The 14,544-nt window shown below is 36.2% G+C and overlaps 2 protein-coding genes across 2 annotated transcripts in view; one reads left to right on the forward strand and one right to left on the reverse strand.

Annotated features, from left to right (window-relative positions):
* LOC128995287 (phosphatidylserine lipase ABHD16A) overlaps positions 1-4,009 on the reverse strand; it is a 35,596-nt gene extending 31,587 nt beyond the window's left edge. Inside the window, exons 1-4 of the mRNA XM_054420254.1 lie at positions 3,738-4,009; positions 932-985; positions 253-495; positions 23-93 (exon numbers count right to left, since the gene is read on the reverse strand). Coding sequence (XP_054276229.1) covers positions 23-93; positions 253-495; positions 932-985; positions 3,738-3,812 — 443 coding nt within the window. The 5' untranslated portion in view covers positions 3,813-4,009. The remainder of the gene's footprint in view (positions 1-22; positions 94-252; positions 496-931; positions 986-3,737) is intronic.
* Positions 4,010-7,700: 3,691 nt separating this feature from the next.
* LOC128994557 (inositol monophosphatase 1) lies at positions 7,701-14,473 on the forward strand. Its single transcript, XM_054419182.1, has 6 exons — positions 7,701-7,997; positions 8,837-8,970; positions 11,635-11,894; positions 12,705-12,810; positions 13,791-13,942; positions 14,178-14,473. The coding sequence occupies exons 1-6, from the start codon at positions 7,935-7,937 to the stop codon at positions 14,285-14,287; spliced, it is 825 nt and encodes a 274-aa protein (XP_054275157.1). The 5' UTR covers positions 7,701-7,934; the 3' UTR covers positions 14,288-14,473.
* Positions 14,474-14,544: the final 71 nt, after the last annotated feature.

The following is a 14,544-nucleotide window of genomic DNA, read 5'->3' on the forward strand; positions in this document are numbered from 1 at the left end:
TTAGAAGTCGTTATTAACCTACCCTTCAACATCACTCCATTGGAACTCCGCAGGCCAAGCATTGAACTCAAAGTCGTACTGGGAGATTGCTTTCTGGAAACAAAGAGTCACTTAATAATAACTAAGATATTTTATACAATATCTAAATTGCTGAGTTGAGAACTCAAAAATAATAGCAAATAACTTATCAATAAGCTAGGCCTATTTTATTTTGTATTAAAGCACCAATACATAGGCCAATATGTTAGTTACCTTGTTGATTGGATTCGAAATATCTTTCTGAGCCTCGGCAAGAACTCTCTGGAATTCCAAATACATTGGAGAAGTCATCCGTCCATAGCTGCGTAGACAGTATGACACCACTAATATTATCATTACGCCAACACCAAATTTGGTCAGTGTCACAAGGCCGTCTGGCTGGAAGTAACCTTTCTTGAAGAGTATGTAGGTGAGAACTGGAGAAGTGTAAATTGCAACATTGCCCATGATGTACATCTGAAAAATCAGTTAAATATCAGGCTATCGGTTCTTGAAAACATCAAAGTTAGGCACAACAATTAACTTAGGACCTAGAGACTTGATGTTTTTATTTAACTTATAATTAACCCTAAGCCTAAAGCAGCCTTAATAAAGTAGGTAGCCTATAAAACTTAAGGTACCGGTAATTAAATTAACTACGGTGAAACTTATATATGTTAGTGAGTGAGACTCGATGTTATCTTGCTTCCAGTTAAGTTACTCATGGACATAAATCTTGATTTAATTTCCAACGGAAGAAGCTAGCCATAGCTGCTTACTTGATGTCAAATTTAAATTGCTGGACAGTAAACTTAATAGGCCTACAACAATAGAAGTAACTTAACTTAAGCCTATAAGCCTAGGCCTAAATTATTAATTTCTTTAGGTACCGTAGGAGGCCTACTTAACTTACAGATGTGATGATTTGATCTCCCCATTTCTCAAAATTGCCTGCTTCATAGAGACCCTGAAAGCAAAGTATTTTTAAGTTAAATAACAATTTACACTAAGTTATGTTAGGCCTACTTACTATCTAAAATTAGTTTCCTTTTTTGTTAAATTTCAAGCAATTTCCTTTGAAGTTAACGCTGCTTCAAACAGATCAAGTAGGCCTACCTACAAGGATTAGGTCTGGGCCTAACTAAATCTTAGTTACTAAAGGGCAATACAACAAATATAGGCAGTAACCTAATACTTAAATACTTGAAAACAATCAGCTGTAAGTAGCCTTATCTTACTTCATTCACAGCTCATTCCACTTGTAAGTTTAATGTCATAGGCTATGTCCTACCATAGACAAAAAGAATTTTATAGACTAGCTGATGCTGAAGTTACTATATGGTTACCAAAGGTTATGAGGCACACCGTGTAGTTACGTAGTGTGAACGCCAAGGCTACATGGCGCTACCAGCGGTATTGCGCCAGAATCAATGGTAACCGCAGCACAGCTGGTGGTCTATATTTAATTTTTTTTTGTCTATGGTCTTACCTTGTTTATTCTAATGTTGTATAAGTTAGGCCTAGCTATTTGTACAGCAATAAGTCGCCTATCTTGAGTAGTATTCATCAGCGGTGGAAAATAATGGTATAGGCCTAAGTATTTGGATTCAGGAGGTAAAAACTAAGTTATGAATACGGTAACAGGATTAAAAATTTCTTTGGAGGCACCTAAGTTATAACTTAGTAAAACTCAAAAGCACAGTGGAGTTAATGTCCTCGGAGGTGTAGCAATGGTAATTACTCCGTATAAGTTAGGTGTCTCCAACCGAATTTTTAATTTTGATATCTTACTTTATAGTTTTTTACCTCCTGAATCCAAATATAGCCTACCATTATTTTTCACAGCTGATGAGTATTTCTCAATATATCGCCGTAATAATATAGGTACAACATTACAATAAACAAGGTAGGATGGATGGCATTTACAAGTGGAATGAACTAAGTTTATGGGTTAAGTAAACCAACAGCTGATTGTTTTCAATCATAGTCAAGCAAAATGGAAGTGACGGTATTTACTCAGGGGAGGTATAGAAGAGGCTACGATGACAGCTGTGGGCTTCTTATTAGCTGAGGGAACGCCATTACCGTAACAAAACGATCCGTAGTCATCGGCCTCGGTGGTCTAATGGTTAGCGTGCCGGGCTGGTAAGCTGAAGGTCACGGGTTCAAATCCCGCTCGTGGCAATAACTTTTTGTCCAAGATTTTTTTATTATCAGCAAGTTTGGTTGGTTTGGTTCGGTTATGATAGTTTAATTTTATAATTAAGTCATTATAAAATTTTAGTAGAGCAATTTCTAGTTTTATTTAATAAACATAATTATTTTTTCTATTAATAAACTTTTGTTATATTACTTCATTATCAGCAAGTTTGGTTAGTTCGGTTAGGTTATGATAGTTTAATTTTATAATTAAAAAATAATAAAATTGAATTTGAGGCATTTATAATTTTATTTTATGAACAGAACTATTTTTGCGATTAGTAAACCTTCTTTGTCAAAGTACTCTCTACTACAGCGCTGTTCACGGAGGAATTTTGAACTAATGCCTCATTCGTACCTCCCCTAAGTCAGACCCGGAAGTGACAACTTTAATTAGCTAAGTTAGGGTAACTCTGATTCTGTAATATGAAAATCACCTTATTAAGTTACACTTTTCACTTTCTAAGACCAATAAGTTAGGCTACATAATAATGTATTAATTATTGTTACCAGTATTTTATCCTTATTATTGATTTATATTTCGCCGTTTGGAAATTACCTACAGTAATAAAATGGTGCTATTCTAACATAACCTAACCTAACCAAACCTCTAGAATGTGTAAGCAAACTCCTTTTGATGTCAGAAAAGGCATGTCAGGGTGATAGGTCGTGCTGTAGGCCTATGTGAATTGGTGACTGCATTAAGTTCTTTGAAGGTAGGTTAGATTAGGTAAGTTAAGTTAAAGTTGGGGTTATAATGTATCAAGTTGTTAGTTTATGTCGCCTGCAGACTGTTTTTGTAAAATTAAAATCCAGAAAAAACACTTCAAATTACTATTTCAAAAATGCAGTCACCAATTCACATACAGCACGACCTAAGTTTACCACCCTGACATGCCTAAATAAGAACTACATGTAACTTAATTAGTCCACCAGTCCATCTATATCTCCATAATTTGACAAAATTCCTATTATAGAGAACATTAAGTTATTTGACTACAGAATCACTTGAAATGTTATCCATCGTATCTTGTTTATTGTAATGTTAATGTTTTACGGCGATATCTTGAGAAATATTCATCAGCGGTGAAAAATAATGGTATATTTGGATTCAGGAGGTAAAAAACTATAAAGTAAGATATCACAATTAAAACCTATACGGAATAAATAGGCCTACCATGATCATAGATGTAGGCCTAGAATGACTTACTTCTCATGAAGCGGTTCACGAGAGAGTTCACCAAGTAGGCTAGGCCTATGAAGTAAGTTAAGTATTAAGTTGTGCCGGACTGGGCCTAAGCCTAACTTAGTCAAAATTGGAAAATTAGGGTACCGTAGGCTAATTGGATTGGAAAATAAGATTTAACTTAATGATTGACACATCAATTTAACTTAATTATTTTAGTTGAATTATTATATTCAACCCTAGGATGTCAGGCTTAAATAGGCCTAATAAGTCCACTAGCCCTACCACCTTAAAAGCCTCGCTATGAAAATTTCATCCAGTAAAATGTACTCACTTGGTTATTTCTTCCTGAATACACTTTGTAAAGTTTAGGAGAAAACAAACAATTTAAAAATGCACGAATGGACATTTTTGTTGTCGTTACCGAACAAGGATTTTGATATTAGGAGTGAAGATAACCAACTACCAATTAGCTTAATAGGTAATTATCGAGAGCAGGATAATCGGTTTCTAAAACAATTTGGTATTCTAATTCAATCTTCATTGATTCTATGATGAATCCAAAACGAAAACACAACTTTCAGTTTCTTGAGAAATGAGTTTTCAGTTTTCACATTATTGTTTTCTGCTATTTTGCTGATTTATTTTTCTCTTTAGCAATGCTGCCAACTACAAGGTCTTAGTCCAAATTATTTTAAGTGCATACATTAAGTATACACGTATTACCTTCTTCTTCACCAAGACCAGCTATGCCGGATAGGTTGTATCAATTAGAATTAATAAAATTGAATAAAATACTGACTGATACGCTTGTATGTTACTATTTACACATATGTACACGTTACTTATGGTGGTGGATGTAGCCTCAATTTAGTTTCAGTTTAGTTTTAAAAAAAATCTCATCCAGGCTATAGATTAGCCTTCCTACTAGCCATGCCTTCAACACTTTATCATAGACTAACCAACTCTTTATCATAGATAAAACAACTTTATTAAGCTTCCTTGTTTCAAGGTTCTTAATTTCTTGGGGCAAATTGTTGTAAATCTTGAGCGCTATGGTCGGGAAAGCATTTTTAGTTTTAGAGAGCCTGCAAAAGGGAAGGTCTATTTCCTGATTATGCCTTGTTCTGTAGGTATGGAATGTATTTCTGGTCGGAAAATTTTGAATGATGTTTTTTACATATGATGCACATAGGAGAACAAAGTGGCTGTAAACTGTACAAATTTTGGTTTCTATAAAAAGAGGCTTGCAGTGGTCCAATCGTTTTCTAAAGGTTGTTATCCTGATAGCCTTCTTTTACTCTAGAAGAACTTCTTGGCAGTTAGGTGCATGCCCCCAAAGCAGCGGGCCGTAGCTCAGCACGGTATGGAAGAAAAGCTTGATAGACGACCAGTATAGGTATTGTGGTGTTACCAGCTTAACTTTCTTAGCAGACACACAACTCTCGATAACCTTCTGCATACGACTTCAATATGCTCAGACCATTTTTCAGTTTGGGCTCAATGGTGAAACCGAGCAGATTATCTTTAGTTTCAATCTGAGGATGTCTAGTTAATAATGATTTTAAGTGCTGAGCCACTTAAGTCTAGGTCATTGATTGAGACCAGAAATATAATTAATTGGTCCCAGTACTGATCCCTATGAGGAACGCCATGATGTTGGATTGGCAAAGGTTGACTGAGCACCGCTAAGTGATATCATTTATTGCTGTCTATTTTCCAGGTAGGAATGGACAAGTGTGAGTATACACAATTAATTAATGGTGCAAAATAAATTGGTTATTAGGTAAATTATGCCATAGATTTAATATACTCATTGGATACAATTATACAAGTATCAAAGCATAGTCACAACCACTAAGCTGGGGGATATTGGAGGTACGGAGATGAAGAGGCTGTACGAGAATAGTTCCATACTGAATAGACCCATTAATTCATTGCCATGCTTGTCCTAAACAGCGTACAGAAAAGCACTGATGGTAGGATGTGTAGACATTTTTGCAGAAATACTAGCTGTTTTCTACTATAATCACCTGATTGTCTTATCTGGACCCGGTGATTTGAAGAGAAGGGGCGTAGCAAACTTACAGTACAAGCAGTACATATCTAACCTCACCCATATATATGTTATGCGAAAGGATCAAAGGAAATTCTCCAACAGGTATGTGTGGCGCCTCCCCCGTCCAGTCACCGGTTCTCTCCTCATCCTGCTGCACATAGGAAGCAATAATGCAGCATAGGCATAGACTAACCAACACTAAAGTAGACTTCTCATCCCATTGTAAATTTTGAAGCTCGTTTTTAATAGTTCATGTCCGGTGACTCTGATCACCAAGCATGTGTCGACAAAATTTTGTTTCTATTATTTTAGCGTTAATTTCATAATTTGTGCTTTACGTTTACCTAGGGAGTATTTTATGCATGCCATTTAGGGAAGTGAGTTAATTCTTACCGCGTGGCCTGGAGTATTTCAATGGGTTAATGGGTTCGAAAAACAAAGCTATGCTTTTACTCGAGAGAACCTCATTCACGTTTTCTGTATCTGAATGCTTCTCGGATGCCTTCGCAGTCTACCGCTTATTTGGCACACTTACTTCTCACTTCTTACTTCCGGTTTCCTCGCCACAATCGTTTGATCGGGGAGACGTCAACTATCTTCCTTTTTCGGGGTTTTCTGTGTTTCGGGTTTCGTGTATTTATGTTTTATGTTTTGTGTATGTGTGCTCCTCTATGTATTCTTTTATTGAGTCGTACGGCCTTATGCAGTTAGGTACAATTTTAATTTTTTTCCAAAATTGGGTGTTTGATTTTAGATGTTGGGGTAATTGATTGCGTAGAACATTGATCCAGAGTATGTGGGTGTGTTGTTTGTTTTTTGAAGTCTATGTTGAGGTATATTTATGTTTATTTTACTTCTGGTGTTGTGGTGTGCTACTATTGTCTTAGGTTGGATTGGATCGGATGGTAAAGGATTATGGTTTCGCAGATATAAAGTGAGATTAATGTCATTATTGAGTTGGATGAAAAGGGGCTTGTGATTGGTTGATTCTTCTGATCTTGTTATTGTTTCTGATTGCTTTTTTTAACGTGAACAGTTTTTCCATATTCATTTGAGCTGTTGATCCCTAGGCTGCAATTCCGTAGCGCAGATGTGAAGTGACGAATAATGAATGGTTTTCAATCGGTCAATTGCACACACTGATCAAAAACTGAGTATGATACGAAATCAATACTATGAACATCTCATATACATAATAAAAGGAAGAGGGTCTTCAATTAATGCACAATAAGCTTTCGGTCGACTTGCCAGGACCCTGTCTACCCCTCTTCTATTATGAAGCCTAAGCAACACATCTTCTATACATCATTATTACGGAGGTACCATTAATTTCCTCCTCTATATATCAGTTACCGGTATGACATATAAAGCTGGCTCCGGCCGTAGATTTATAATTCATCTCCGACTATCTGTAAGCGGATGGCAAATCCTTGATCATGGTCCTGGACTATGTTTTATCTATTGTCCTGACTAGATAAGATGGTTTTAGTCAGTTACAAATAAGCTATATACAATCGATACAATGCATCACACACTTCATTCTATCGCTTCACTCATAGTGGGTTAAAATACGCACATAGGTGGCGCCACCATCTCAAATATGTTACTTACTTGTTACTTGTGGTTGTTCGCCTCCGCTGTCCTTAAGAAAGGGGGCTCGTCCGGATTTATTTATAAATCTTTGACAAAGTTACCAATGGGATTACAACTAGGGACCTCTTGCATATCAGCCGAGCACTCTATCCACTTCACCACGAACACCGATGGATGTAGGCTACATCATATCGATGTGGTAATGGTGTTCCAAATTTGTCAAAGATTTATAAATGGTAACAATAATAATAATAAATCTATAAGAGAATATACTTATTCTAAAATTGTATCCTCTATCAAAATAGGTACCCAATGTAGTAACAGTAACCAAGTCTTTTCACCAAAATAGTATCAACAAGTTACCTGTAGATTATATAGAGATAAAAGCAATCATTTGTTCAAGTTTTTCCCCCACTTTCCTTGCTAGAGTTAAGTAAATTTAGTGGTTTTCCACAGCTACATAGCATGTCATAAAACTTAGCACAGAAAAATTAAACAGGGTCCTGTTTGACTTTTCTTCTTCATTTTGTCGAATTGTCGTCTGTCTTTCCTTATGTCAGTTGTCTTGTCAGTCAATATTCTTCAAATCAATCGTCAATGTTTAAATGTTATTAATGTTCATATAACTCAGGCACTGTCATTGTCACTGTCACTACTGTCACTAGTGTAAGCAGTGTGAGTAGTGTAGGTCAATTTGTCAAAGTCAAGTAGTGCTAGAGTGAACAGTGAAGTCTTTATTGTCTGCTTGTTATTATTGACATTATTGGTTATTCAGAAGTTTATGTCTTAAGTTAATTGACGTTGACTTTAAAAAGTTTAAATTTTAGGCCTAGTTGCCATTTGGATTGTTTCGTGTTAGGCCTAATTGGGAAGGTAGAAATGGCACACAATTTGGACAAATACTTTGAAACAGTTCTGAAAATTACAAAAGAGGCTGGAAAGGTAATTTGAACAAATAGTAGGTAGCCTAGGCCTACCTACATCACCAAAACAAATGGTTCTAGGTAATCTAGGATGTCTGGTCTATCATTGACCTAATTGATCAGTTCAAAGTTTATTTCTAACAACTAGGTCTATCATGTTTCGGTAAAATTTAAAATCATTCATTTAAGCCTATAGGTAGGCCTATTCATTAATTTAACCTAACACCTTAACCTATTTAGGCCTTAATACACAGAGGATACACGTCTGGTAACCGGACGCGGATTAGGCGTCCGGCAGTGACGTCAACGTGTTGTGGGGGGCCCGGAACACCATTACCACATCGATATGATGTAGCCTACATCCATCGGTGTTCGTGGTGAAGTGGATAGAGTGCTCGGCTGATATGCAAGAGGTTCCTAGGCTAGGCCCTAGTTGTAATCCCATTGGTAACTTTAACTTTTTGTCAAAGATTTTGCTTTAAATTCCATTTCTTCTTAACTGTTCATCTTTTGTTTGAATTTTTGGCATTTATAATTTTATTTTATGAACAGAATTTAACCTTCATTCGATTTTTTCATTAACAGCAAGTTTGGTTGGTTAGGTTAGGTTATGACAGTAACTACCGAACGCCTAATCCACGTCCAGTTACCGGATGCGTATCCTCTGCGTATTTAATATTTGGAGGTGGATTGCATCTCCACTGGAAATAAGTTATAAAACTGATATACTAAGCTACAACTTTTAATCTTCAGATTAGTTTAGCTGCAAAAACTCATCAGCCAGCTAAGTTATCTTACTGGAATAAGGTAGGCCTAAGGTGTCCTAAAGCTGAAAGCTACTGATGGTTGTTTTTACAGATTATTAGACAACGGATATGGGATGTTAAAACAGTACAGACAAAATCAAGTGCAATTGATTTTGTCACTGAAGTCGACCAACAAGTGGAAAAATTTATAATTGATGACATTACATCTCATTTTCCAGATCACAAGTAAGTTAAGATTTTACTGTGCTTACAGTTTTTTCTGCCCTTTTTACAGAAATATATTTTTATTTTTTATATTTTTTACTTCTTAAGTAACTTAAATAGATAAGTTAGGCTAAACTTACTCATTGTGTAATCATGGTGGACTCCAACATAACTGCATGAGGCCGTAATTGTCCATTGCACCAGGATATGCATATTACTCATAATCTATGTACCGTACTTATAATATGTCTCATCGTATTCAATTATTTTTTTATGTCTTGGAATCTCAGTACCATTGTAAGCATATTTATTGTACCGTACATAATATCATGTACACAATAAATTACCTACATGTACAAGTCATGTCTTCATGTGTCAAGTAATTGTAGCCTACTCTCATAGCTGCTCTATTTTTGTATATTCTACTCACAACTGTCTCACATTGTTAAGTACTAGGGTAGACTTCCGTATCTGTTGTTAAAAACAACCAAATGAAAATATCGATTGTTCGATATATTGATTATTTCATTCGATATATCGTTTGGTTGGTTAGGTTAGGCCTAACTAACCAAACGATATATCGAATGAAACCATAGATATATTGAATAATCAATTTTGATCTATATTTTCATTCGGTTGTTTTTGACAAAGATATGGAAGTCTACCCAAGTACTATTATATTGTGACTTTGAATTAGAGTTAATAATTGGACATATTTGAACAAACTCTTTTATTGAATGTAATATTTATAAATTGTAAATTGAAAAGGTAACATTGAACTACATTGTTTCATAATTAATAACAACAGCTGATCATAGAAAGTATGAAGGATACTACACAAGTTTAATAACTACTCTATTGTTTCACTACTTAAGCATGCTCCTTATTTGCTAACTTAGGTATTATTATATTATTCAACCTCACATGTAAATCGAGCACAACAGTGGCTGTGCAAATTTATTTTTAAAATGGATTTTCCGTAAATAACTATTAACTAAATAAATAAATGAAATAACTTTTTGCAAAAAACTCGCTACAAGTTTTCTATATCTTGTGTTTTGAGTTGAAAAGTGATGAGAAACTGATCATTTCTTTTCTAATCTAATCTAGTCAATTTATCAGTCCTCTGTACTAACTTGGAGCAGTCACTCAAAAAGACTGTGTATTGCTTATAACATAAGTACCTGAGTTTCTCTCTGCAGTCCTACCGAATTATAAGATAGGCTAAATAAAACTTTATTTGCATAAAAAAAAAGAATTGGCCTGACCACATGTGCTCAAGAATTTCTTTCCTTAGGTTAAACTTTATACCTTGGTCTGAACAATCTCGAGCTGACGCGACAAAAAAATACCTACCTAGGTACCTTTGCTGCAGCAAACCTGCAGACAGAGTTAACTTACATTTGCCTGATTGGACCTGCACTTAATTAAATAATTACCATAAAGTTGTCAGATTTATTCCCTATCCAAACAACATAAAGTTTAATGGGTACTTAGGATTGCTGTGCCAGGGAAAGTAAACGGGTTTTTTTTTGTGAAATCTAGGTAGCTTAGCATAAAACAAACAAAATGTCCAAATTTTATCAAACTATATCCATAAATACAAGCTAACTAGAACAGTTTACTTATTCTCTATATAAGAATAACACAGGAATTTCAAATTTACAGCTTTTTTTACTTTTTTCCGCAGCCATTTATTGTAGCCTATATGCAAATATTCAAGTTTTTTATACTCTAAAAATGGTTTTAAAACTAACCAAGTTGAAGTATATTAATGTATTATTGAGGGTCAACAACAACCCATTTCAACCCATGAAACCCAGTTGATCATGCTGATTCGCAAACTCGTTCAAATAAACCTAAGTTAGCTAACATGTTTGTTTGTACCGAATTGCATCAAAATCAGATGATTTTTACTTGAGTTGTGCTAACGGACACATACATAATATATTCTTGTGTGTGGCAGATTGTGTGAAAATATAATAATAATATCTATGGTTCTTACCGTCAACGCAATCAGGGGTAATATTCCACTATGGCCGTTTCGGAGATGACTCCATCGTCAGGTGCGTAGTGGTACACTAAACTATAGTCTTGTCACATTTAACACGAGTTTTCTTCATTTGCATTGCGTCAGGGGTTGAATAAATAATACACATATATGTACACATATATGAAAACATTTAGAGCGTGTGCACGGCTTGAAAACTGACGACCGACTCGAAGTGAAAGTGAGAAACTGAGTCGGTCGCCAGTTTTCAAGCCGTGTACGCGCTCTAAATGTTTTCGTGTGTCCGTCCTGTACATATATGTGTATTATTTATTCAACCCCTGACGCAATGCAAATGAAGAAAACTCGTGTTAAATGTGACAAGACTATAGTTTAGTGTACCACTACGCACCTGACGATGGAGTCATCTCCGAAACTGCCGTAGTGGAATATTACCCCTGATTGCGTTGACGGTAAGAACCATAGATATTATTATTACATACATAATAACTATGAATTTGAAGGGATGGTGTTTTTGGCCTCAGGGGAACTCAAAACAAAAAAAGTAAATTGGTCCTAGGGGGGCTATGTCTTGCTGTGAGACCCACGATAATAACTAACTTAGTTACAACCTAAATTGGAAGGCAATGTTTGATTTTAATTGGTAAATTAATCACATAAACACTCTTTTTCAGATTTATTGGGGAAGAATCGTCAGCAGAAGGTCATAAAATAACATTAACAGATGATCCTACCTGGATCATAGACCCAATTGACGGAACAATGAACTTTGTTCACGGATACCCTAACATATGCATCTCCATTGGTCTATTGGTAAACAAAGTAACCGAGATTGGAATTATTTACAACCCAGTACTGGAACAGCTTTTTACAGCGCGCAAAGGGCAAGGAGCATTTTACAATGATAAACCTATCCATGTTTCTGGAAAAAAAGGTAACTAATGTTCAACTAGTGTGTCCATTCTTTTAGTTTCATGCATAGATATTCTTTTTACTGACCAGGTCCCTCAATCAGCCACCTCACTTTCCTCTTCTCCACATCCTTCCACTGCTGTATAACATCAATGTTACATGGCGTTTAAGTGAATTTTAGCACAGCCTATTCTCATACAAGGCCGCAGCGAGACTAAAGTGGCAACGCCGCAATCCCGGCCTACCAAAACCGCTGTTGCATTAATTAATGTAGCATCTTTGTGCAATGTTTATACATTACCATGGCAATAGGCCAGCCGTTACGACGCCACATACCAAAGGTTGCCTTTTATTAGAGGAGACTAGTGTACCTGTTGCTCGAATTCGAGCAATTGCAAAGTAATACAGGTGTTATTTCAAAGCGAATAACACAGTCATAATTTCCGATGACTTAAAAGAGTCAACTCAAAGATAATGTAATCAATCACTACACTCTAGTTATCGAAACTGAAAACGAACTATCTTGTGTGTATGTCATGTGTTTTCTATGAACAGCTGTAATTAATACGAATTATTCGTCCGTTCAAGCAAACAAAATCTTTTATCCATAAGAAATACATTGGGATTTTGATGGCCTGTGGGGCAAAGCCCAAAAACTTTTATTACAGGAATTGGTGAAAGGGGACATCTACACAAACAATACTTCATTTTGACACCTCGTTTGTAAAAATCAGTCCATTATTAACGTAGGAGTAGTGTTTCGTAGAAATCGCCTTCACGTATTATATATAAGGAAGATAGCCTAACATATTAAAAAATATACTTTTTTCAGTTATTTCTGAAGCTCTGTTGGCTATGGAATTTGGATCAAGCCGAGATCCTGAAAAAATGAGAGTAGTCCAAGAGAACGTCAAAATACTTTACCCTCTTGCCCATGGGTAAGTTGATGTTGTAAATCATGTTATCAGCTTATGCGAAGCCACAAAACACACAGTTATACAATAGCTTTTTCTATAATATGTCTTGGACCATAATTACATGACCTTGTTTAGCAATTTGTCTAAATAAGTTTAGGTAATCAAAAGATCCGTGGTTTGATCCTGAGAAAAGTCATTTAGCTTTCTGATTGTTTGAAACTGGGCTCAGGTGTTCTTGAATAAACGATCCTAGCAAAATAAAACCTACCTAAAAACAGTCATAGCTACTACCAAAGCTACAAAAGTTACAGTTCGGCAAAAACTTCTGTGCTAGCGGATGGGACAGGTTATTGGCAGTACCCGTAGGGGTGAGTGAGTAGCAGGGGACACAAACGTTTTCACAAAAGTACCCCCGCCTGGACCCGGCCAGATCTGGTCGCGTGTACAGAAACTTTGGCTAACCGAAACTGTATTCATATTTAGCTTAAAATACATATCCAAGAGTCCATTGCTGTATATAATACCCCCGCAGCAGCAAACCTGCAGACTTGGCAAATTTCCATTTACCTCTCTGGATTTTTACTTAAATATTCCTGAACAGGAAATTGCGTAGAGGGCCACTATGGGTGACCAGCCCGAGCTGGGGGGCTACATTTAGTGGTGTGCTGACAATGTCGCGTCATTAAACAAAATGGAGAGAGTCACTAAGTGTGGCTTTCCTGTTCTACAGGGAATGAAAACAGAGAGAATAATACGACCGCAAAGGGTTAAATTGATTTCCAAAATATACGACTTTCATGATTAGGCTTTTAGTAGGTAGTCCTAGCTTTAAAACGATTTAAAATGTCCCGAAATTTCAAGACTTGCCTATCTCTACCCTCCATATTAAAATACATAAGATACTGTTTTAATACTTTTATTTGAAATGGCGACCATACAAAGTAGGTATTTTAAGCCAAGTGGCGCTGTCTTAAGAATGTAACCGAATTTTCTTGTTGCAGGATGAGATCAGTTGGTTCAGCTGCTCTAAACATGGCCAATGTGGCTCTAGGGGGCATTGACGGTTACTTTGAGATGGGGATCCACGCGTGGGACATGGCCGCTGGGGACATTATTGTCAGAGAGGCTGGCGGAGTGGTCATCGACCCTACAGGTGAGAAACTTACTTGCCAACCCGGAGATGATAGATGCTTCACATGCTGCACTTATTGTAGCATACAGATTGAAAAAAACCTTAAATGTCTTGAGAGAGAATAAGAACTAAAATAATGTAATGTAGTCTCACAAATCTGGATTCTATGGTTTGACTCGCCCCTTTGTAGATAACATAAGGAGTTTTACTTCAAAGCACCAAAATGTATTTCTATTGAGCACATAATCTTTTTCAGGGAGTCCTTTTGACTTGATGAGTGGTAAAGTGTTGTGTGCTGCGTCCCTGGAGTTGGCTCAACAGCTGAGTGCTACCGTGAAACAGTACACACCTTCACGGGACAATTAACCGCTACTCGCTGACAGTGTGCTTCCGATAGTAGGTGCCTCTCTAAACCTCGTTACCTATCATGCATTTACATCAAATGATCAAACCTCATGCTGTAAATCAATGTGTTCACGCGATATTATAAGCGTCATTCCAAAGTATATTTATATTGTTTGTGTGTTTTAAATTATAATAGTGTTGATGGTATCTGTGTTCTTTTATTTCCCAATTGATTTTTTACTAAAATTTACTATTACAATAACAGCTAGGAAGTGATT

This window comes from Macrosteles quadrilineatus, unplaced genomic scaffold (assembly GCF_028750875.1).
Source record: "Macrosteles quadrilineatus isolate MER2022 unplaced genomic scaffold, UCM_ALF_1.0 Scaffold_5__1_contigs__length_97177068, whole genome shotgun sequence".
Taxonomy (NCBI): domain Eukaryota; kingdom Metazoa; phylum Arthropoda; class Insecta; order Hemiptera; family Cicadellidae; genus Macrosteles; species Macrosteles quadrilineatus.